Source organism: Kogia breviceps, chromosome 2, assembly GCF_026419965.1.
Source record: "Kogia breviceps isolate mKogBre1 chromosome 2, mKogBre1 haplotype 1, whole genome shotgun sequence".
NCBI lineage: Eukaryota > Metazoa > Chordata > Mammalia > Artiodactyla > Physeteridae > Kogia > Kogia breviceps.
Window position 1 is genome coordinate 10,544,802 of NC_081311.1, and position 23,516 is coordinate 10,568,317.

Sequence of the window (23,516 nt, forward strand, 5' to 3'; positions counted from 1 at the left end):
TTGGATTCCAGCAGCTCTTGGGAGAACTGCGTTCCTAAAGCCTGGCTCCTTAGCTTGCCTTCTTGTAAAACACCAGCACCTTCGAGTATAACCAGTTAAAAATCCCTTTACATTTTAACTGAGAGACTTCTTTCATTCACAAGTTTTGAGTCGGTCAAATCAGTTACAAGATGGTAGCAGAAGCTTGTGTCCTACTAAAACAGACCCCGAAGAAATAGAGCCCTACTGGCCCAGAGAATATTCTCACTTGTCTGTCATCTCTGCCTTGCAGAATTCTTTCATGCTAGCATGACCACACGTTTGTACCTGAGCACCTCACTTCGATCGTGAAGTGCTGCCGAGGAGAATGAAATACTGTGGGTGATCACGAGCTGAGGACTCACTGAAACCTAATACTGTCTTCATGCAAGGTGAAATCTCCAGGCAACAAACAGTCCAGAGAGGAACTGCTTTCACATCGAGGTGAGGTCTGTTCTGTAGAGAACTTCTGATTCGTTGCATCTGGGAGGGACATGAAGCTTGTACAGATGCTGCTCTGATATCTATTTTAGAAGAACAAAAGGTTCTGCTCCCACCTTCAAAGCGATGGAAATACCTAAAGCAAGAGTGCGGGCAGGCCGAGAGCATGCCACCATCCGCAGAACGATTACTAAGCGAACAGGAAAAAGGTAACGGTGAGCGACAGGAAACGGCTCTGCGAGAGCAGCCAGAGCAGTGGCCTCACACGGGCCCTCCCTTGTGCAGAAGCCCCGGCCCACCAGACCAGGTTTCTCCCCTGCACCCAGGCTTCCTTCATTGCCAGGGGAAGGGCCAAGGGCCTGACAAGGACACCCGTGGGGATTTGCACAGGGAGACACCTGCTGACCTGAAGCCACGGTCACTCTCCTTCCCAATTCCCGCTGCTTGTGTCACCCTGGGAAGCCTCCTTTGCTAATGCATTGATAACACAACGTGCTTAAGGACCTTCCGTGAAAAGGCAAGCTGAGGTTCAGAAAGACTGACTGCGAATGTGATTCACCTGCCCTTGAATTCGAATACTCACCAGAGGGGCGTGGAGCACAGTTTCAGCTTTGAGCCCACAAGGTCACGGGGACAGGCAAGTCCGGGTGCTGTTCAGAACGGGACTTTCAGTTGTATCTTGACACAGACTGGCTGCCATCCTAACCAGCCGGTCTGTGACATGTTCCAGGCTCTGGGGCCTCTCTGCTCAGCAGATGCTGGCTGAGCTGCGCCTGGTCCTCTCCTCCATTCCCACAATCAGGCAACAGCTCACTGCCTATTTGCTGGCCTCCAATCCGAAGCACATTTAATTGTCAAGATGCCCCATGCTGGAATTTCTTCTTTTTTCTCTCTGCTTACTAAGGCCAGCACTCTTTTCTCCTTTAGCTAGTTGACGGTTGAATTAATAAAGTCTCTCCTGACAATCATTTAACTAATGAACAATATAAAGAGAGCTGGGTGGGCCCGTGGCCTTCAAAACTTCCATGTAACCCCTACCTATAGGCAAAGAAAGGGCAAGAAGGTTAGCCAATCACAGGGCCAATGAATGGGTCCTGGGTTTCTTCTAGGACATTTAGCCAAAGCACTGTCCTGGGAACAAGCATTCACAGGACAGGCTTTTCTTCTCCAGGGATCTCAGTTCCTTGTCCGATGGGGCAGACTGGTTGATATCTAAGGGTAGAGACTACGATTTTATCTAAAAAAACCTCCTGGTGGGTGTTACAATACGTGCCACCGTGGACGTCCAGGAGGAGAAGACAGGAAGGCCATTTCCTCACCTCTGAGAGCCACAAGCCGAGCCCTGCCCACCCAGGAACTCAGAGGCAGCTCTATGCTGGGGCCCGAGTCCCCGCAGCCCAGGTTCTCCGGGTTCAGCAAAGTGGCTTGGTGCACAGCAGCTCAGAGAACACAAAGGCCTGGCTGGGATGAAGTCCCTTTTTATTTATCATTTCTGTAAATTATACACATTTAAACTTTTAGCAATAATTTATAACAGTCACATCTCATATAGCTCAGTCATTGGAAGAAAACAAAGACTATTAAAGAACAGCGCCTCCAGAGAGGAGGTTACTGTAACGCATCACCAGAGTGACAATCCAAAATATACAAGACTCCACATCCTGGAACAAAACATAAACCTTATAATTTCTCTATGAACCTATGAACCTGAAATTACAAAATTCAGCAACTGCCTAAATCAGGAAATCAACAGTTCTGTTTTCAAGGTAAGAAAACAAGGAATGCTATGGTAAGTCACCTTTACTGTTTAAATGTTTCTGCTCTGTTTGTACCTGGAATGACTGTATATAAACACAGGCAAAGCACAGATTTCAGAATAGGTCTCACAAACTTCTTTTACTATAGATTTAAATCTAGTCGATGAGAAAAGCAATTCAGTTGCTTGGATCTTAAGTTTAAAAAAAAATTAAAAGTGTTTCCAGGGACTCTTAAAACTGTCTCCAAAAGTATTAAATGTTATACTTTCAAAATCTGAAGCGTTCCCGTCTTTCTCTGAGATAAATACAGGTCCTAGAACCTGCTCCTGACAGCGTAACTGTTCACATACTGCTGTGCACACGCAGTGAAGCAGCCCACGAGGACCCCGGCGGGGACGGCATCCTCACGAGCCTGGGCTGTGACCGTCCACAGCCAGACCAACGCCCCGGCCGGCTGCTCGCGAGGCCGCGCGCCCTGGTGCACGCCGACCTGTCACTCTTCAGTCAGTTCTTGCTTGGGGAACTCCAGCTCATTCAGTAAATCTTTGCCAGCTGCTCCAGCTTTTGAAGCAAAAAATAACGCTCCCTGTTTAAAACCAAGGTTCTTCAAACTTCGGGCATAATCTGCATATATAGCAGAGATGAGTTTCTGTAAACCAGAGTTAAGGAAAAGAAGGGCAAAGAGGGCTCCGCCAGCTTCCCACAGGCCGAAAACAATGACCAACTCTGCCGGAGTGTCCACGGGAGGGCAGCACAGGAGAAACACAGGTACCTCTTCCCTGGGGGAGGGCAACTCCCGGCCGGGGGAGGCGATGTTTCAGTGTGCAATGTCCCTGCATTTGCACCAGCTGAGCCCAGAGCCTGTCCTACAAGACCCAACTAACATCCTCCCAGACTCTCCAAGGTCTAAATGCACTTACCGACTGCAGAAAGAAGGATGACAGAAGTGAAACTCACGTCCATACCCTCACGCCGTTTGGAAGTCGGAGAGGCCGGCGGTTTAAGGGGCAGATGAGCTTCACTGAGAGGTTCTGTTTACAAAGCCTGCCCCAAGGCAAGAGCTCCAGGTAGCTGGGTGTTGGGATTTTAGACAGCCCTGTTCCACTGTGTTCTGATATCCAAAATGGCTCCTTCAAACTAGAGCCAACTTCCCCAGTGCCTAAATATATGACACTGAGTTCAGTCTAATTTTCTATAAAAAATATACAGAAAATCAAAACCGTGACATGTAGAAATGAGGCCACAATGTAACAATTCAAGAAAAAGTGCAATGATATAACAAGTCCTCTGCAAACACAAGGACCTGGGAGTTGGATTCTCAAGCTCATTCTTTTCAAAGAAACACATGTGACTCAAGTGACGTGTAGAAGAACTGAAATGCTCCTGGTCATACGTGGACCACAGTGACCTGCCTGCATGACACGTCTCTCTGAAGTGCTGCTGTGTCTTGTTCCATGTTAGACTGTCGCTGCGGATAACAGCAAGTCTTTCTTTTTATTCTGTTCCAGTAGCAGCCTCCTCTACCTTTCCTAAACTGGTCTTCCTCTATCTTCTTTTTAAGTTCAAACAAAACATTACAAAATTCGGGCTCCCTCCCCTTTACAGCTCTTCCTGACCCTCCGTCTATCTCACAGCTGATGCCGGTGGTGCAACAACCTTCTTTCTGATTCCGTCCCCGATTCTCCCTCTTTCCTGGCTCTGGAGGGTCAGAATACAGATCTTTCTCGATAGAATAGTTCTTCCCCGGCAGCACAACTGAGAGAGATTCTAAAACCCACTCACGGCATCCGCTTCCTCCTCGGCACACATGTCCCGGCAAAGGATATCTGTGTCCTCGCTGACTTCAATCGCACCGTACTTGAGACAAGCTTCCACAAACAAGGCCGCTCTGTCAAAGTACCTCATGCTGCTCAACAGAACACGAGTTAGGTGCTGTAATTTATGGTATCTGAGAGGAGAACCATCCCAGGGCATGTTTCTAGGTAAAGACTTGTACACACTCTCCCCGGAAGGCGGAGCGCTGCGTAAGTCGCACCAGCACCGTTCTCAGCCCCGGCTTAGAGGAAGGGAAGGGAGAATTCTCACGCCCCAACCCCTCGCTCTTTTTTTATTAATACTTAAAAAAAAAATTGTGAAATCGTTGAATTCCACAGAAATCTATAGAGACAGGACAAGGATCCACGTACCCATTGCCCAGATTTAACAAGTAAGCTTTTGTAGTATCTGCCTCAACCTACCTCCCTTACTTTTTAAATAAATAAAATGTCCTATAACAAGTGATGAGTATTAATTATCCTGCAAGGTTCTCAGAGGGCACACCTCCAACTCGCCACACTCTCTTCATCCTTCCTACTGCCTTCTAGCCTTGGTCTCAGTTGTTCTACTCAAAGGTGAATTGTCCCCAATTCTCTGAAGACTTTTTTAATATTCTTTTTAAACAGGTACCTGTTAGGTGTGACTAGCATATTGGTAGGAAAATAACACAGTTCCTAGACCAAATGAAGAATTAATAAACATAGACTGTTCCATCCCTTTAGGTTTCTTTTTTAAATAAACCTAAAACGTATGCTTCTCCCTTCACTCCCGACACCGAGGCCTACCATCCACCCGGCAGAGCCTCACGACAGCGTAGGGTGGTTAATCCCGGGTGGTTCTGACCAGCCGTGGACACTGGGTGTACCTGTGAAGCGTCTCAGCCACGCTGGAAAAGCAGCCCAGGGAGAGGAGGACCAGGAGGGCCTTTGACTTCTGGTTCACTTGAGGGGAGCAAAGGTGGTCAACCCACCGCTTTAAAACATCAGCGCACTCTTCTGAATTTAAACGGACCTGGGAAAGATGCCCACATTAAAAACAAAGACATCCTGCACTACAGAAGGAAAAAAGAATTTAATTGAAATGGGATCTGTACCTATGAAACAAAGCTCGGCTCTGCTTTATTACACACCCCCTGATGCTGCAGCATCATGACCAGCAGTGACGGGGACCCACACCTTCGGGACCGACAGGCCTGGCAACACCTCTGGGCTGTAGTCTGGGCTCACACCCCAGTAGGGAGAGGAGGCAGCTGCTTTCACTTAATTGCTACGAATGCAACCTCCAATTTGCAATAAGAAATGTAATTTATACTCAAAGAATAAGAGGATGAAATTTGCAAGAAAATATTCGCAAAGCCGCTTTGCAGCCACAAAAATGCTTCTAGGGCTTCCCTGGTGGCGCAGCGGTTGCGAGTCCGCCGGCCGATGCAGGGCACACGGGTTCGTGCCCCGGTCCGGGAAGATCCCACGTGCCGCGGAGCAGCTGGGCCCGTGAGCCATGGCCGCTGGGCCTGTGCATCCAGAGCCTGTGCTCCGCAACGGGAGAGGCCACAACAGTGAGAGGCCCACGTACCCCAAAAAAAATAAATAAAAAAGCTTCTAAACCTTGAGTCAAAAGTTCAAGACTGAACTTTCTATCCCAAATGTTCAAAGCACCTACTAGAATCACCTACTTTGGCAAGCCACGCTGCCCGGTTCCACTCGCCGTAGGTCTGCAGGTAGCGGCAGGCATCTGCAGCTTTGTCTATCAGGCAGAGCAGCTGCACACCCTCTGGAAGACAAAGCAGCAGCCCCGCAAGTGACCCTGGAGCTGCCTCTCTGACAAGTCACTAAAGGGTAAAATCACCGTTTGACTTCATCTGCTCTTGGACATTTTATACCTACCTATTGGAGACATTACTGACTTAAATTTTAAAATAAAAGATTAAAATAGGGCTTTACAATGTTACCACTCAAATGACCAGGGCAGGAAGTACAAACACAGTCCAGAAAACAAACAAGTGAAGCCTACCTCACTCACTGGTTTTCAGCATTTAGGGTGCCCAGGTTTACCCAATTTATGCCTATTACCTTGGCAATTATTAATAGTGCCCCATTTACTCTTTAAAAAGCACTCTGGTCTAGATGATTAAATTATATCATGGTCATCTTATAAACTGCTAGGCATAATCTTTCTACTTTTCTCCAGTGTATATAAAAAAGAAAGAAATATCCCTAATGACCAATTACTTTGCAGGAGTGGGTCTGATCTTCCAGAGGACTGACGAATATACCCCCAAACATGCCTTACCTGCCAGTTTCCCACTGGCAATCATGTTTGTTGCCACGAGCTTAATGGTGCTCTGGGAGGGGCCGGACGAGGTGACAGTTGTGACCAAGCAGGCTTTCAGGGAATCACAGTAATAATGCTGGTTATCTGCGCTGGTTTCCAATAGCAACTGCACAGCTCTGTCTGTCTAATAAGAGAAACAGGTCTTCTAATTACGAGGCCATTTTCCTCCAACATAACCTTTTAACATTCATAATTTGGAACACTGACGTTTTCAGCTTAAAGAGGACTTTTCTCAAAACTGTCCGTGAACACTTTGTTTGCGTATATACAAGTGGAACCAAAGGACAACACTACTTCTTTAGGACAAAGGTAAAACCACATTCTGGTTTATACAGGCGCTTACGTAAGCTCTGTGCCAGTCAATTCAAAGACACAAAACCAAACCAAAACAAAACTAGTTAGGCCTCATGTGACATTATGGAAGCCAAAATTACAAGCTGGTTAACCATATATCTTTGCTTTCTCAGAATGTTTGTTGGTCTTATTTCAAAAGAAAGCATAAATTTATACTTTTAGGGAAACAATAGTGTGTGTGTGTGTGTGTGTGTGTGTGTGTGTGTGTGTGTGTGTGTGTGTGTGTGTGTGTGTGGTATAAGTAATGCTGTAAATTACTAATCAACTAGGAACTCCCTGAAACATGAAGAGCTATAAAAACTGACATACTTGACCCAAGAGAAGTAGCTGGTCTGTACATTTCCTGGTATGATCATAAGTTGACCGTTTTACCTCCTGGAGATTAACCCTTTCCAGCTGAAATTTCTAGAGTAGAAAAGAAAAAGAGAGAGAAAATTGAGGCTGGATTTTAAAACTTTTGAATTATTTAAATTATACTTAAAGTCATTTTAGTAAACATTACTTTGACTTCTAAGGTTATTAATCAGCTTCACAGAAATCTAACTATTTAATAAGAATCTAAGAAGAAAAAATGTTGAAATGTATTATAATCTGTGTGCAAGTTTGCCTGCTTACAGAAACTGGCACTTCAGTAGAGCTGGAAGAAAAATCCCTATGTGTAATTTAGTACTCTACTGGAGGTTAAAAAAATTATGAAACTACGTTTATATATATGGAACAGCAAATTCAAACCAAGTAAATTATTTGTTATTTATAGAAAATTAATAAAATGAGCCAAGTTAAAAATTTTAAGACCAAAAAAAATTAGAAGACTGTTAATAATAAAATTTTAATGTCTATTAAAAAAAATCCATTAAGCATTTATGAGCTTTTCAACTACTGAGTCAATCCTTTTTTATGTGAATGTGTCAAGGGACTCATTTCTGTTACGTGGACCTTTACTTAGTGCGAAAGTTTCCCAAGGTTAAGATACTTAACAAAGACAGAGCTTTAAAGGTTTTTAATATATGAAACATTATACCTGAAAATAGGCATTTTCACAGAGCACATCATAACATATATCTAGTGGGTTGTTCACTTTGTCCCGAGGAGCAGTTTCTTTAGCAGCTGGTGTGCTTGCTGCCTTCTCCTGAGACAAGCTGTGCAGGTAGTGGGCAGCGACAGTCCAGAAATGCAGCTCTGATTCATCGCCGTAAAGCCTGGCAAGGGTGAAACCAGTTTCCACTGAACTCACACAGCAGAGTGGGGCCTAGATGGGGGCTTCCCACAGTAGCTTCCAGTGCTGGGAGCATGGTGCTGGCATGTGAAAGACCACGTGCCGGGCTGGGTGGAAGAGGTGAAGCTGCAAGTCCTCTAGCCCCGTTACTGGGTCTCGAACAGCACAGGGCCCTGACTGCACGAGGCCCCTTCAGACCCAAATCCCCCTTTGTTCTGTGTTAAGAGGAACACCATGGTTCTGAAGCCTGGGCCATTATTTACCTGGTTTGCCATTAGCATACCTTTCAATCTGGACCGACTAAGGAAGAAGTTCCTCTGGAATAACTGACTAGATAAGGTGTGGAAGTAATATGCTATTTATTCTCTGGGGAGTGGAGGGAAATGTCTTTTTTATAAGGGACAGCTCTACTGTACACTACTAATGTATAGGTTTATTACTTCTAAATGTAATTTACTGGTATATTTCATACCAATATTGGTATGTCAATATATATAGGTATATTTATGCACTTTGTAGCTGATATTTTAAAAAGCTCTCTGTAGGAGGGAGTCTTTTCAATAGAGAAGGCCTAGATCTCATGTTTAAAATGTGGGTTTTTTTTTTTTTTTTTTCCTATTTGTAGTACTACTTTCAAAATTAATTGTAAGCCAACTATAAAGGATGAACTGATATATTTTCTAAAATCCAAAAGAGTTTGGTCTTAACTAACAACCTTAATAAAAGAAATGAGTTAACCTGAAATTCCCTGTGTCTTAAATAAAACACTTCAAACAGAGTTACCTTGAAACAAGCAGGCATCTCTGCAAGAGAGTAAATTCCGGATCGAGCAAGAGTTTCTTTATGTCACTGCAGACAGGAATCCAGACAAAGGCAAGACAACATTTTTGAATCCAACAATAAAAGAGATAAATCAGTATACCCTTAAAATGAAAAATCCTACCCAAAGGGTATGTTTAGAACTTACAAAAGAAGTCACTTTGCTGTGACCCTGAAATTGCAAAAGCTTACAGGGCTTAGAGTGTATCTAGCTTTGGAGAAGCAGTACCCATCAACCACCACAGCTTAAGGCTCTAATTGTGATTTACCTTCTTGCTTCTTGAAGCAGTTCAACTCATATTTTTTAAAATATGAACAGCTGTCTAACTACTGGAACAAGAATGTCATTGTTGGTAAAATGATTTTGCTGATAATCATCAGGAACAGTACATACTTTAGAGACGATGCATTCAGAATTTATTCTTGAACGTATTCAAAAATTAAAGTATTTAAGGAAGAAAGGCTAGTGTTTTTATAAATTGATATTTCTAAACTAGCCAAATATAGAATATTTATAAATCAGGAAGAAGGGAAGATAGTCTTTAAATCTATTGTTTTCCATTTAAACATAAAGGCTAACCTTGGAAGAGAGAAAACAATAAAGTAATTATTTCGAATTTGACATCAATAAAATATTCTATTATCATTAATTTATTAAATATTAAAATACATGTGGCAGAGTCTAGATTGCAAAAACATGTTATGTTTTACCAAGAACTCCTTGTGGACCCAAATTTTTCTACTTGCTTTCCAATATTATTCCCAGTACATATTTTTAAATGCTCTTGGCTCTAGGGAGCATATTAATTTCTTAGCCAGAATAGTGCACACACAGCTCCTGACACAGAGAGCTCACTTTAGGAGAGGGAAGCGGACACACAAGAATCACCCTGTGTATACCCTCTAACACGAGGTTTCACAGGGGACTTGTGCTGGAGGCAGGCTGAGCTACAAGACGTCCACCACACAGCAATCTGACCCTTACTTCCACAAGAAAAAGATTCTAAAGGGAAACACACCTCTGTGAACAGAATGGTCTCTCCGTGGGCCACTAAATATTTTCTTAAACAAAGCTTATTTTAATTTTAAAAAGCCTAAATCATTATGTTTTTCTTTTTCATATTCTTATCTTCTAATAAAACATAGTTGGAGCGCTTACTTAGACAATGAGTTCAACTGCTCTTGAAGGAGATTCTTTATTTCTTCATTTTCTGGATAATCACTGTACCAAGAAAAGATTTTAAATGAGTTCATTTTCTCTTCACTTACAACGATTTATTTCTTCACCAGAAGAAAAGTTGTATTAATATAGAAATAACTTCTTTGTAGTCCTTGGTTAAAAATCTGGTTGTAGACCAAAATAGCAACAGTCTACTCGGAACCTACCAATCATCTTAATGTCTGCTTTTATGTTATTTAGTCAAAACCAAGAAATGAGTACAGAAAGTCTCCTTGGTTTTCAAGAAACCAGGAAATTTATCAGTGAGCTCTAAAAACTATCAAATTGAGATTCATGTTAATAAGGAACTTAGCAATGACTAAAGGAATCTGCATGTTCTGCTCTGCAAAATGACCATTCATTTCTTTAAGTAGATACTTCTTGGAGAAAAGACACCTCATCATATTATCATCTTTTTAATTCCCCTAACCCATGCCTATCTGTGCATTCCACATGGCATAAGTCCTGTAACACCCGTGGTATTTTAACTAATAACCACTAATAAGGTGCATATTTTTTTGCAATGAGGCAGACTATAAAACATAAAATACCTCTGAAGTAGGCCCCTTCATGCTGCTTCTAAAAAGAATTAATCTTGTCCCCAAATTCCTCTTGGCCTCAACTGGCCCTCTTCACACTCCGTATGCCATGCCCCGTGTTCAGACAGTAAGACTACCACAAAGCCACCTGAGAGCAGCATGTGTGCTCACAGCTGTCCACGGGCTCACGCTTCCCCAGACTCCCCAGAGGGGTGAAGACAAAGAGGCAGGTCAGTGATTCTTTTAGTGTGTCTGCCATTACTGCCTCAGCTCGGTTTTAAGGTTCCAATCCCTATAAGCCCTGGAGACAGGCCACTGCTGATTTTCATGGGTGTCCTTCAATCTTACATCAATAAGGAAAGGAAAACAAAAATGCAAAAAAACTTACACATGAGAAATGTCTAAAGAATACCGTCCATTCCAAGGCTGATGTAATAAGAAAGCTTTCAAGGCGAGGGCGGCCCTTGGAACAAGGAGATATGGGCACCACACAGGTTCTAGACAAAAAAAGTTTTTGCTTTTAATAAGTAGAATTTTATACTACTATAAAGCTTCAGCTATAGACAAGTTACCGAGAAGTCTGGTGGCAACTCAGAGAGTATATTCAATGTAATCACTACTTACCACACAGGGCTAAGAGGTGGGGAGAAAGCGAGATTGAAGCGTCTCTGACACCACAGTGATACTATTTAAAGTGCTTGCAAACAGCATCACGCTAAATGTTATTAAACTCTCATACTCTTGCATTCCTTTTAGATGCTGCTAAAAAGAATATTAAGATTGTTTTATGCCATTTCTTGCCCCTGATAATAGGTAGTGTGGGCAAGAAGGATTCTCCAACTCAAAAACAGGGATTCCCATTTTCTATATTTGTCTGACCTTCCCCTTTATGGGGGGCGGGGAGAGGTATCAGACAAATGTAAATAAAGGCCAGGTGGAAGAAGACTATCTAAGCTATTCTAAGAAAACGTATTTGAATCAATATATTATGATTTTTCTACTTGTCATCAAGGAGAATTGAAAAGAATATATTAAATATTATATCACTGCATATGACCTCAAATGATTTTATTTTTATCCGACATCAATAAGTCCAAAATACATTTCTAATTCCTCAGAAGAGGAATATATTATATCTAACAGATTGATACTTTTCCAAGCTCAAATCAGCACATATCTGGCAGCAAACACAGACATCTTTTTCCTAACTCCATATTTACACTCTCACCAGTTTTTATTCTTTAACATTTATTGAGTGTTGTTCTGAGTTTAAAGTTCAATATGTGGAAATATGCACACTTTTATTGACCTTTCCTATCATTTAAAAATTTTTCCCTTTCTGGCTGAGGTCAAATCAGTAGAGATTGGATAGGAATAATTTTTTTTTTTTTTTTTTTTTTTTTTTAGTATTAGGAAAACTTTAAAAGAAAAATGTAATCTAAAATCTGGCTGCAGGTCAGCCGTTCGGGTATGGTATTAAACATGTGCTAATGATGGGCTCTAATTCTGTAGTCAGTTTAATTTAAAAATAAGTACCTGGCTATGGAGATTTTTAGATACAAATTTTGAGTTAAAGGTCAAAGAAAAGCTTCTCAAACATTTAGATTATATTTGCACACTTCTTTGCCTAGAATTAGTAACTAAAAGAAAAATCATCCTTGAAATTCCCTCCATTTCCTTAATAACTTTATGTTTAAAATAGTATCTATGCTTGTCCTTCCCTAGGAGGAAGTCCTGTTACTTTTGCAGAGCTGGCAGGTGTCTCAGGGACAGATATGGGAATGCAGGGCTCAATCTCTGCCTCAGCAGATGGCAGACACGGTTACAGAATAAGAAGTGGTGGTTCCCAAATACAGTGGCGTGGTAGGGTGGGGCAGTGACAAAAACAAAAGCACACCTAACATAAGGTAGCCCAGCCAACACAAACAACAACTTGGTAGTGCCTCAAGCACAGACATAACATGAAGGGGCAGGTTTTCAAAACACTGTTGCCCCGAATGTGCCGAAGATTGACTCTACAAAGGTACAGACAATTCCCAGAGCTGACAGTTTCTAAGATGAAACTCAGTAAATGACTAAACAATTCTCTAATGAAATTTTTTAACAGATCAGATAGCTTAGAGTGTACACCAAATATATGCTTGGAGAAAACGTAATGAAGGAAGTCTGATTTTCAAGTAGATTGATGGGTGCATTCACAAACTTCTCATCCTTCTTTTACAGTCACAGTTATTTTTGCTAAAATATTCTTCATTCTGGAAAAAAAAAAATCTCGAAGCATAAACCATACAAAACCATACAAAAAACGGTAAGGTAGTGCAATCATCTAATTTTGTTTTGACTGGCCCTTTAACAAGTAATAAGATGGGCATCAAAATTCATGATACTCAGAATACTTTCCAAAGTGATTTCTCCATGATGCATGGCTGAGAAAGATATAAGGCTCACTATTAAAAAGCCAGCAGCACCTTACCACTAGATTTATGTCCTCTGATGAGTTCTCCTAAAGTCTGCGGAAGCCATTTTTATAAATGTAAATATCTTTGATCTTTTGACAGAGCATTCAGAAAAGGGTCAAGGAAGGGGCGCTTGGTAAACCAGAGTCAGGGAATGATTGACGTCTGCAGTTACAGAGTCTAGCACCTCAGCAACAAAAACACTCAAGCTGTAAGTTAATATATAATATTTTCTTAAACTTAGATCCCTAGAAAGCAAGACTGAGATGAAACAGAAGCATCTCTCTCCCCAAAAGAGAGCAGCTGGTACAAAATAAAGACAGGTTTCCAAGCATCCTTTCCCTAGAACTCCATACCGGTTAACTCCTGTTCATCCATCCTAAAACATGTGGACTTCATGGACATCTCCAGGACCCTGATACACCCATCATCTGAAGCCAGGATCACTTTATCTGATGTACACCAGTCCACGTCCAGTATCCGAAAGGTTACATTTCTTCCACTTCTTAAACTGCTCACCATCTGAACCTTCAAGAGTGAATTTGATTGTCACTTTCACAAAGAAAAGGAAGATGTTTATCATTCCGGATTAAACAAGGAAAGACAGCGCCTGTGGCAAAGGTCCAGTTTACGTTCAAAACTGAACAGTCTTTGGCAGTCTACCTTCCACATGCAGACTGCATTTTAAAGGTCCCAAAGATAGTGATAACATTAAAAATCTGTTGAGCTATCACCTTTAAAACAGAAATACTGTGAAAGAAAAATTTTAAAGGAAGAAAACTTTTAATAAGCTTGACAAACCCATTACATAGTTTTCATTTCTAAATCAGAAGGAAGAAAAAAATACATAGTTCCTGTGGCCAGCAGCTTCATTTGCAGTGTACCCACGTGGAGCTGGGCCTACCTCTTTAGTATCCCATACTTCAGCTCCATCATTGTACATTGCTATTAATTTTTGGTTTCCTTTACCAGGGGCAAAACGAATCTTCCTCACCCAACTTCGGTGTGTAGGTATTCCTCTGAGGACAAACAAACAAAAACCAAAACACCAATATGAAGTAGAGTAATATCTCATCATCAAGAGATATGTCCAATGTCTCTTTCTATTTCTGTTTTTGACAAGGTCTAGTGACGTGACGGGAGAATCTCTGCCTTCTGGGACAGGGGCCACGTATAACGGAAAGTGTCTGCTCTTTAACAATGGCTGGAATAGTGTCCCAGGACTTCTGCATGAGCCACCTGCAGATAAGGGTCTTCTATGAATGTTCCAGAGTTTGACTCAAGGCCCTTCCTCCCAAGTTCAGTGACAAGAGACCCAAGGGTCCAAGCTCCACATGACCATATTTGGTGACCCTGCTTATTACCAAGTCACAAGCCTCCAATGGAATCATACCAAGAGATTTTTTTTTTTAAACCAAATAACACGATTGCATTTTTGACTCATACCTGGATACTCTGCCTTTCAAATCCCAAAAATTTAAATTTCCATCCATATCTCCAAGAACTAATGTATCACCTTTCCAAGCGATGCAGGTAATACTACCCATACTTCCCTAGAAAACAACAGCAACAAATACACATCAATTTCACCACTTATAAGCAGTCATAACAGAGAAATATCTTTATTTAATAACTGTGATAAAGTAATAAATATATTTTAATTAAACCTAATTAAAATGGTTTTGCTTGAGTAAGAACGCCATCAAACACTAACAGAGTTCAGACACTACGAGAGCTACCTAGCATTTCAATTTCAACTAAGAAGAAACAGGAGATTTCAATTCGATAGACATTGTTATCTGAACTAGATTTATAGAAAAGGGATGTCTTTTGAGGAAGAACTACTTCAGAGAATAGAAAATTAAAAGAAGGAAAAAAGAGAAGGAAAGGACACCCTTTCATGAGAGCTCCTATCTCCAAGTTATCCCTCACTGCAAAAGGATAAATAAATCTATTCTGGGGGACACTTAAAGCTGTTTCACAGCTAATTGTTCAGCAATTTTTCTATTGAAAGAGAGGACCCATCACTATGTAGTACACCTCAAACTAACGTAATATTGTGTGCCGACTATATTTCAATTAAAGAAAAGAAAGGAGAAGGGGATCCAGAGCTTCACTGATACCTTCTGGAATAAGGAAGGTGAAGAGATACTGTGTACTAAAGGCATCTGCACAATTTGAATTCACAGAAGGCTCTGCAGAAAAGTTACATAGGGAAACACAAATATAAGAATGAAACACTACTGCAATAAATCCAAGTGGGGAGAAAGGAGCTTCAAGATCTAACACATGCACAGAGGTAATGTGATGGAGAGCCGAGGAGCCTGGGCTCTGGGGTCAGCTGCCTGGGCTTGAATCCAAGCTTTATCATTTAACTTGCTGTGTGATTTGGGGCATGTTTACTTAATCTTTCTGTGTCTAGAATTTATCATCAATAAAGTAACGTAAACTCACAGAACTTGAGGAGTTCCTATTAGTGTTAATAAATTTCTACAGGTAAAGCTTTATGACAATGCCTGCCACAGAGTAAACAGTCAATACGTTAGCTATTAAATAATATTATTGCTCAATTACTTTTTTTAAACATATTTATTGGAGTATAACTGTTTTACAATGGTGTGTTAGTTTCTGCTTTACAACAAAGTGAATCAGTTATACATATACACATGTTCCCATATCTCTTCCCTCCTGCGTCTCCCTCCCTCCCACCCTCCCTATCCCACCCCTCTAGGTGGTCACAAAGCACAGAGGTGATCTCCCTGTGCTATGCGGCTGCTTCCCACTAGCTATCTAATTTACATTTGGTAGTGTGTATATGTCCATGCCACTCTCTCACTTCGTCACAGATTACCCTTCCCCCTCCCCATATCCTCAAGTCCATACTCTAGTAGGTCTGTGTTTTATTCCCGTCCTACCACTAATCTCTTCATGACATTTTTTTTTCTTAGATTCCATATATATGTGTTAGCATACGGTATTTGTTTTTCTCCTCCTGACTTACTTCACTCTGTAGGACAGACTCCAGGTCTATCCACCTCATTACAAATAACTCAGTTTCATTTATTTTTATGGCTGAGTAATATTCCATTGTATATATGTGCCACATCTTCTTTATCCATTCATCTGTTGATGGACACTTAGGTTGCTTCCATGTCCTGGCTATCGTAAATAGAGCTGCAATGGACATTTTGGTACATGACTCTTTTTGAATTATGGTTTTCTCAGGGTATATGCCCAGTAGTGGGATTGCTGGGTTGTATGGTAGTTCTATTTGTAGTTTTTTAAGGAACCTCCATACTGTTCTCCATAGTGGCTGTATCAATTTACATTCCCACCAGCAGTGCAAGAGGGTTCCCTTTTCTCCACACCCTCTCCAGCATTTATTGTTTCTAGATTTTTTGATGATGGCCATTCTGACCGGTGTGAGATGATACCTTATTGTAGTTTTGATTTGGATTTCTCTAATGATTAGTGATGTTGAGCATCCTTTCATGTGTTTGTTGGCACTCTGTATATCTTCTTTGGAGAAATGTCTGTTTAGTTCTTCTGTCCATTTTTGGATTGGGTTGTTTATTTTTTTGTTATTGAGCTGCATGAGTTGCTTATAAATTTTGGATATTAATCCTTTGTCAGTTGCTTCATTTGCAAATATTTTCTCCCATTCTGAGGGTTGTCTTTTGGTCTTCAACTACTTTTATACTTATTCTCTACTTATATTAAAATAAATCTTGTTTCTTAATTTATAGAACAATATAAAAATTCACGTGTTTAGTTCTCATGGCATCGATAGTAAGAAGTAGGAAAAGTTCCAAGGGTTTGCCAAATTGGCTATTAATAGACTTGCACACACACCAAATACTGCATAAATCATATTGTTAGTCAAGAAACAAAAGAAAAAATTGGATTGAGTATTTTAATGAATTCAATTAATAAAAAACTTAGAAAGCTTTGTTAAATAGAATTCTGTATAGTATAAAGATCTTATTTCTATTCTCCTGACCATATTAAGAGAATGTTTAAGAATTTGCCTTTAAATTTTTTTCAGTCTTAAATTCTTTTTTACATTTTATAATCTTATTTTCTAACTTCTAAAAATTAGAATATTAAAGTTTAAATTTGCCCAGAAATCAGTGTTACCATCTTAGAATTACAAGTGATGTATTAATACAACTGCACAATTAAACAACCCAGACCTTTCTACCTAAGAGCTTGTTGATGGGATATAAGCCATATGGAAAGTCTAAGGTACTTTCAGAGGATGTGGCACAAACTTGCTTTGTGGCTCCAAATAACCCCAAGAGAACCAGTGTAAGATTTAAAACTCTATGATAGAGTATTATTAGTTGACACTGATATGTTGCCTACATGTAAAATATGATGTTCAAAAGATCAGAAGTAAGGCTGGCAGCAAAGCAAAGATATTCATTCTCTCCTGCTATTCTGGTTTTCTGAATAAAGGCAGTCAGTCAACTATAAACTCTCCATGAGAACATAATTTAAAATATGTCAAGCTTTCTTCTTCTTTTCCATTTTTATATACTGTATAGTTCTGGGGCCAAAACTCAGGGGAAGTTTCAACTCAAAACAAATGTTTAACACTTTACATTTGGGAGGAGGGTAAGATAAATATTGGATTAAAATAAACAAACAAAACCTCTGTCGAAATTCTACATATTAGTCATTGAAAAATATTTTGATTACTGCAAATAAAAATAATGAACCAAAACCAATTTCTCATGTTTTATATAGTAGATGCTTAATTCTCTTTCCCTAAAAATAATCTGCTCTAAAGTAGGCACTAATTTCACTAATAAGGCTGGATCCTTATTAGGATGGTCATTCCTTGAGGAAGCTGCTTCTAGCTGTGGAATAAAATGATCTGGCAGGCAGAATAGAGATTTGCTATATTCTGACTTCAGATCTCCATAAAACAGTGTAGAATCTTCAAGCTGTGTGGTGCAGTAATCCTGAAAGAAGCAGTTACAAAACGAAAAATTCATGTGTCTAATGTTCAAAAAATTTTAACTTTTTTTTAGGGTGGGGGGGAACTAGAATCTCAAAAATTATTGGATTATTTCTATTCTAATCTCAAATGTGATGTGATTAGAAAACAAAGAGACTGCGCTATTTGCGAGTGCCACTGTCGGAGTTCAGATGGGTCCTTCTCTGGAGTCTAGAGAAGGAGCTCTAAATATTACTAAGAAAGCAAACTGATTTTCCAGAGGACAGCTCATTACACTGCAACTCTTATGTCCACACCCTTTAACTGTAGCTTTTCTTGCTACACACTTAAAGTCACTGCTCCTATTTATAACTACCAAATATCAATTTTTCACATTTGCATTATTTTCACAATAGTGAAAACTTCTGGCAATATTAGAGAGTTTAAAATAGACATGACTAAGTCTCAGATATGACTTGTCCTATATAACAGTAAAAATGTAATTACAGTTTGAAAAGCACTTTCACATGCTAGTTTCAATTATTATTAATGAAGGTTTTCTGGAGGCCCTCAATTCTTCTAAAGCTGTTAATAAGGAAGATGTGGTAGCCAGCCCCTAAGAGGCCCGCCCCCCGCCTGATTCTGCCTTTGGTATTCACGGCCTTTGGCAGTCACCTCTCACAATGAACACTGACCCAACAGCATACTGTGAAAATGTGACTTCTGAAAACGAGGTCCTAAAAGACACTGCAGCTTTCTTTTGCTCTCTCTTTGATCACTTGCTCTGGAGGAAGCTAGCTGCCATGTCTGAGGACACTCAGGCAGCCCTATGGAGAGGTTCACGTGAGGAAGAACCAAGGCCTCTCATCACGGCCAGCATTAATAGCCATGTGAGTGACCATGTGGGAAGGGGATCCCCTGCCCCAGCCAACATCCTCACTGCAACCTCACGAGACTCTGAACCATCTGTAAAACATGGGGGTTGGCATTCGCCTACAACATTCCATTTTTAGATGGCAATTTTAAATCAATATACATATATTTAAAAAACCATCTCATCCTCCACTTAACGGTTATAGTATTATTCGTTAACCAAAACATCTTCTTCATCCATCCATTAAAAACCACCTGTGAGATACACGTGGACACAAATTACTAACTACAAGACCTTGGTTAAAGAACTCCACAAGCCCACAGGAGGATATATATGTTAGTAAATATTAATAAATATTTTTATACCTACAACCTGATTACTATTACCCAAAAATAATACTAGATTTTAGTCAAATCCTTCAGGGTAATGCTTGAAATGGAAAGAAGAGGAGCTAGAGTCAGACAGACAGACCTGGGTTTAAAATGCTGCTCTGCCATGTCGCTAGGCTGGGCAACCTGGAGAAAGTTACTCACTCTCCCTCAGTCTTGTCATAGATAAAATATAAATAATCCCTCATGGATTATTATAGTGATAAAAATGAGTAGCACATGGTTAAGTATTTAATCGAAACAGTTATAATGCTACTCGCTAGCAGTATGGAACAAGTTTAATCAGTGATAATAGCTCCTTAGTAACGTTTATTTACATTACGCCTTTCTGAGATAGTTTTCAAACTCAACTATGGCTTCACTGGATATAGAACCAATAAGGACTCTGATAAGAAATCTTAATGAAGATTTAATCACAGGTTGGACTCACGTCTGGTGGAATCCGAGCGCTGTCTTTCACTGAGTTTCCTTCAACAGTGAGATGATAAACTTGGCCATCATTATCGGTAAACACAAAATGCTCCCGGGCAGAGATGTTCTGACTGAGTTCAGATTTACTCTCAGCCTCCTGCAACAAGCTTTGGGATAGAGGACAATAAGATAAAGATATTTCTTTTCCCTCGAGTGACATACTTAATTAACTCACCCCAAATACAGATACATTAACAGGGGGTTAAAACCATTTTAAAAAAAAGAAAGGCTGAAACTAATCTCTACCTAGTAATAATAGGAAAACACAAATTACTCTTAACGCCACGAGTGCACGTTTACCCTACACAGAAAAATGTGGTGATCTAGACCTCACACAAGAAAAAAAGCCTTTTTGCTGTTTCTGCTGCAGAACAGAGGCCTTACCTCGACTCATCATTCTCTCTGAAGTTTTTTATTTGTAAATTTAGGGGGGATGGGGGTGGGGTGGTACCTAAGTTAGAATCCCTAATACATTTCCTTTGGTGAACACAAATGACAATATGATCCATTTGGATATTCATGCTACATTCATTTGAATTTCAGAAGCTGAAGTTTATGGAGCAGAAGGGCACTGAGAATGAACATATTTACTAACGGGTGCTGATGTGTAGATGTTACTGCACAGGTTACTGCTGCAAACTGCACCAAGCAATGCAATACTAAAACTAACTCTACAGTAATATGAGCATGTACTGAAACACCAACGTATGTTCAAAAGCAGACTAGAGGTGCCTTGGGATGACACTTGTCAATTTCCTAACCACGACTTGGCTATTACAAATGACAGGGGCGGAAACAGGGTACCTGATCACAGATGACTCAACAACACTCAGCTCTGTATCTGAGACCACGGTCTGGCGGGCCATGGCCTCTCGGGTAGCCAGCTGTTTCTTTCTTAGGCTCTTCAAGTTGTGAGAAGGTGACCACTCCTGTGAAGCAAAGGCAGACATGCCCACAGGTGATCAGTTTCTCTGTCAAAGAACCCTCCCAGAAGAGCCGGGCGTACTCGCCATTGCCCACTGTGACTTATTATTACCACACATGAATTCACAATTTGTTCTTAGGTTTTACTTTTTTTAGAAAGGTTGAATGAATGCATCTTCATTACAGCTTATGGTGGAAGATTTTAATGATCTACCTCTATTTCCTTCTACCTCTAATCTTCAATTACAGCTTAAGGGAAAAGAGCTTAATGGCCAACTCCAACAGGTTTTAAACTTTTGATGCTTTCATTTTTTACAGAATGAAAATAACACATTTAATTATGGTATCTCCCACTCCTTACCTCCCCACCTCCCCTTAGGTACACAAGGTGAGCTGATCACACTCCTCCAATCATGGCCCAATATCATCTGTAGGTCCACCCCAAACCTCTCCTTTTATTTATTTATTCCTGCTTATTCTAATGCATTTAATCTAATATCCTCTCATATGTATAAATTCTTAACATGTAGTTATTTTACATGCACATATCTGTGCTCTGCATTAACAGTAGTGTGTTATATATCTCATCCTGTTTCTAACTCTTTTTACTCAGTGCAATGTATTCAAGTCCCACCTCTGTTGTTTCTGCATGTTATATAACACTCAATAGGTACATCTGCCAATTTTTAGCCTCGTTTTTAGTTTAGTTTAGTTTCCCAGCAAAAGACACCCAGGTTGTCTCTATACTCTTCTCACGGCAAATTACACTGCAGTCAATATCCTCACAAAAGTTCCTGTATGACCAGAAGCTGATCAGCTGGAACACAGAGGATGTCTGTGTTTGCCTAAGTGCTGCCAGTTTGCTCTGCAGAATGGCTTCACTCTTCTAGATACCTATCAGCAGTGCCAAGGAATTCCTATAGCCCGTATTACACCCACATGGGATGCTACCTGGCTTTCCACTTTTTGTCAGTCTAAAAGGTATATCATGGTTATTTTACTTTGCACATCTCAGAATCGATGAGTTTGAACATCTCTTCGCATGCCTGTTGGCCTTTTAGGTTTCTCTGCCATTCATTAACTGCTCACGTGTTTGTTCGTCCTTCCACTGGGGCTCCTGTCGCTTCACTGCAGGAGCTCCCACAATACTAATCCCTTAGAGGGATCAGTTAGCCCTTTGTCCATCTTAGACACTGGAAAATTTCTTTTTTCAACTTGTCTTATATACTTAACCTTGACAATGGTCTGATTCACTGACTAGAACGCACCAATCTTGATATAATCAAACTCATTCAATTTTTCTGCCTTTTGGTTTGAGCTTCGGATATCCTCTTTTGCCCCCGAATAGAAAAATATTCTTCTGTATTTGTATTAATTTTATAGCTTTACTTTTTTTTACATTTAGGTCATTAATCCTGTGGAGCCCACCTCTGAAAATGGTATTATGCAGAGATCCAGCATTTTTCTCCATAAAGTGAGACAGTTTCCCCAATACTGTCTACTAAACAGTCTGTCCCTCCTCTTGGATTTGTGAGCTACTTTACTGTACATTCAGTTCCCAAACATTCATGGGTCTGTTAATGAGCTCTTTATTATACTGATCCATTTCTCTTTCTTGGGCCAATATGACATTGCTTTTATTTCTACGGTTTAATAATATGTACTGTGTGGGGTAGGATGGGTCCGACCCCCACCCATACTGCCTGCATTACATTCCTCTGTTTTCAAGGTTGACTATGACCTTTATTTTTCCATAAATATTTTAGAACATGTTTATCATGTTCCTCAAAATATCTAAATTAAATTTTAATTGGAATTTAATATAATATTAGCTTAACCCATCCAAGAAAATAAGAGTTATCTCCATTTGTTTAGATCATCTTCTCTGAATACACATTTTTGACAAGAAAATACACAGGAGTAATGATTTCAATTCAAGCTAAAGAAAAATATTCACCGCATATATACATACCTAAATAAACTGTTTACTTCTTAAATTGTAACTTACCAAAGCAGTTATTGCAGGGAAGTTTTTGGACATTTCTCTAAGAATGGTACAGGTCCTAACATCCCATAACTCCAGGGGTTTATCTTTGAATACAACTGCCAAATACTGCCTAAAATAAACAGAATTACTAAATAAACCTCTTTTTGCAAAATCTTCACAAGCAGTGCAAATTAAAAGTTCGGTAAATCAGAAAACTCAGATGACATATTCTAAACAATGAGAATTTAAACTAACCTTTAGCCCTCATGATTAACAGTCCTAAGAAGGTAAAGCTCTAAAATGACCTGTGAGAGCCACACAGCCATAATTAGGCAAGGAGCCCAGCACAGAAATGATAAGAAAAGGCATGAGTTCACATCCTGGTGCCACATATTACAAAACCCTCCTGAGGCTCAATTTTCTCATCAACACATGAAAATACCACTACTTACATCAATGGATTGATTGGTATGAAGGTTACGGTAAAAATTAAATGAAAAAGTAAGTGAAGTTTCTATCATGCCGACAGTGAGGAAATGTGACAGTAGGAAGATCCCTGTAGCGCGGTGTTACCAAAGGACTCCCACTTGATAATCACGTGACCTCAGACAAATCATGTGACCTTTTGAGTTTTATTCTGCTTATCTTTAAAATGGCAACACCTGTCTTACGTACCTCACTAAATACTGTTAAGGATAAAAAAAAAAAAAAAAAAGGACCAGCACACATGAAAGAATTTCATAAACCATGATGGATTATACAAATGCAATATGTTACATTTTTTATTATATCTAATATAAAAACAAGTAAAGGCATATATGTAGATAACTAATATAAAAGAGAATCTGGTAAATGCTATAAAGATTCACTATGAAAGTTGAGATTAATTTTGACAATAGGAAAATGGCATTCTAGGCAGAGTTACAAGTGTGATAAATGGCAAAAGACAGGAAAGGACACAGGG

General features: G+C 40.0%; 1 protein-coding gene across 2 annotated transcripts in view; it reads right to left on the minus strand.

The window, feature by feature from the left end:
- Positions 1–1,921: 1,921 nt before the first annotated feature.
- The window catches only part of WDR11 (WD repeat domain 11), an 86,745-nt gene continuing 65,150 nt past the window's right edge, over positions 1,922–23,516 (minus strand). For both annotated transcript variants that reach the window (XM_067024520.1, XM_059051994.2), the window contains exons 14-29: positions 22,574–22,682; positions 20,446–20,570; positions 19,601–19,748; positions 14,412–14,518; positions 13,870–13,984; positions 13,322–13,493; positions 10,898–11,006; positions 9,911–9,973; positions 8,716–8,781; positions 7,738–7,915; positions 7,026–7,121; positions 6,321–6,486; positions 5,704–5,801; positions 4,897–5,042; positions 4,042–4,122; positions 1,922–2,866 (exon numbers count right to left, since the gene is read on the minus strand). In XM_067024520.1, the coding sequence (XP_066880621.1) occupies positions 2,710–2,866; positions 4,042–4,122; positions 4,897–5,042; positions 5,704–5,801; positions 6,321–6,486; positions 7,026–7,121; positions 7,738–7,915; positions 8,716–8,781; positions 9,911–9,973; positions 10,898–11,006; positions 13,322–13,493; positions 13,870–13,984; positions 14,412–14,518; positions 19,601–19,748; positions 20,446–20,570; positions 22,574–22,682 (1,936 nt within the window). In that variant the 3' untranslated portion in view covers positions 1,922–2,709. The remainder of the gene's footprint in view (positions 2,867–4,041; positions 4,123–4,896; positions 5,043–5,703; positions 5,802–6,320; positions 6,487–7,025; positions 7,122–7,737; positions 7,916–8,715; positions 8,782–9,910; positions 9,974–10,897; positions 11,007–13,321; positions 13,494–13,869; positions 13,985–14,411; positions 14,519–19,600; positions 19,749–20,445; positions 20,571–22,573; positions 22,683–23,516) is intronic.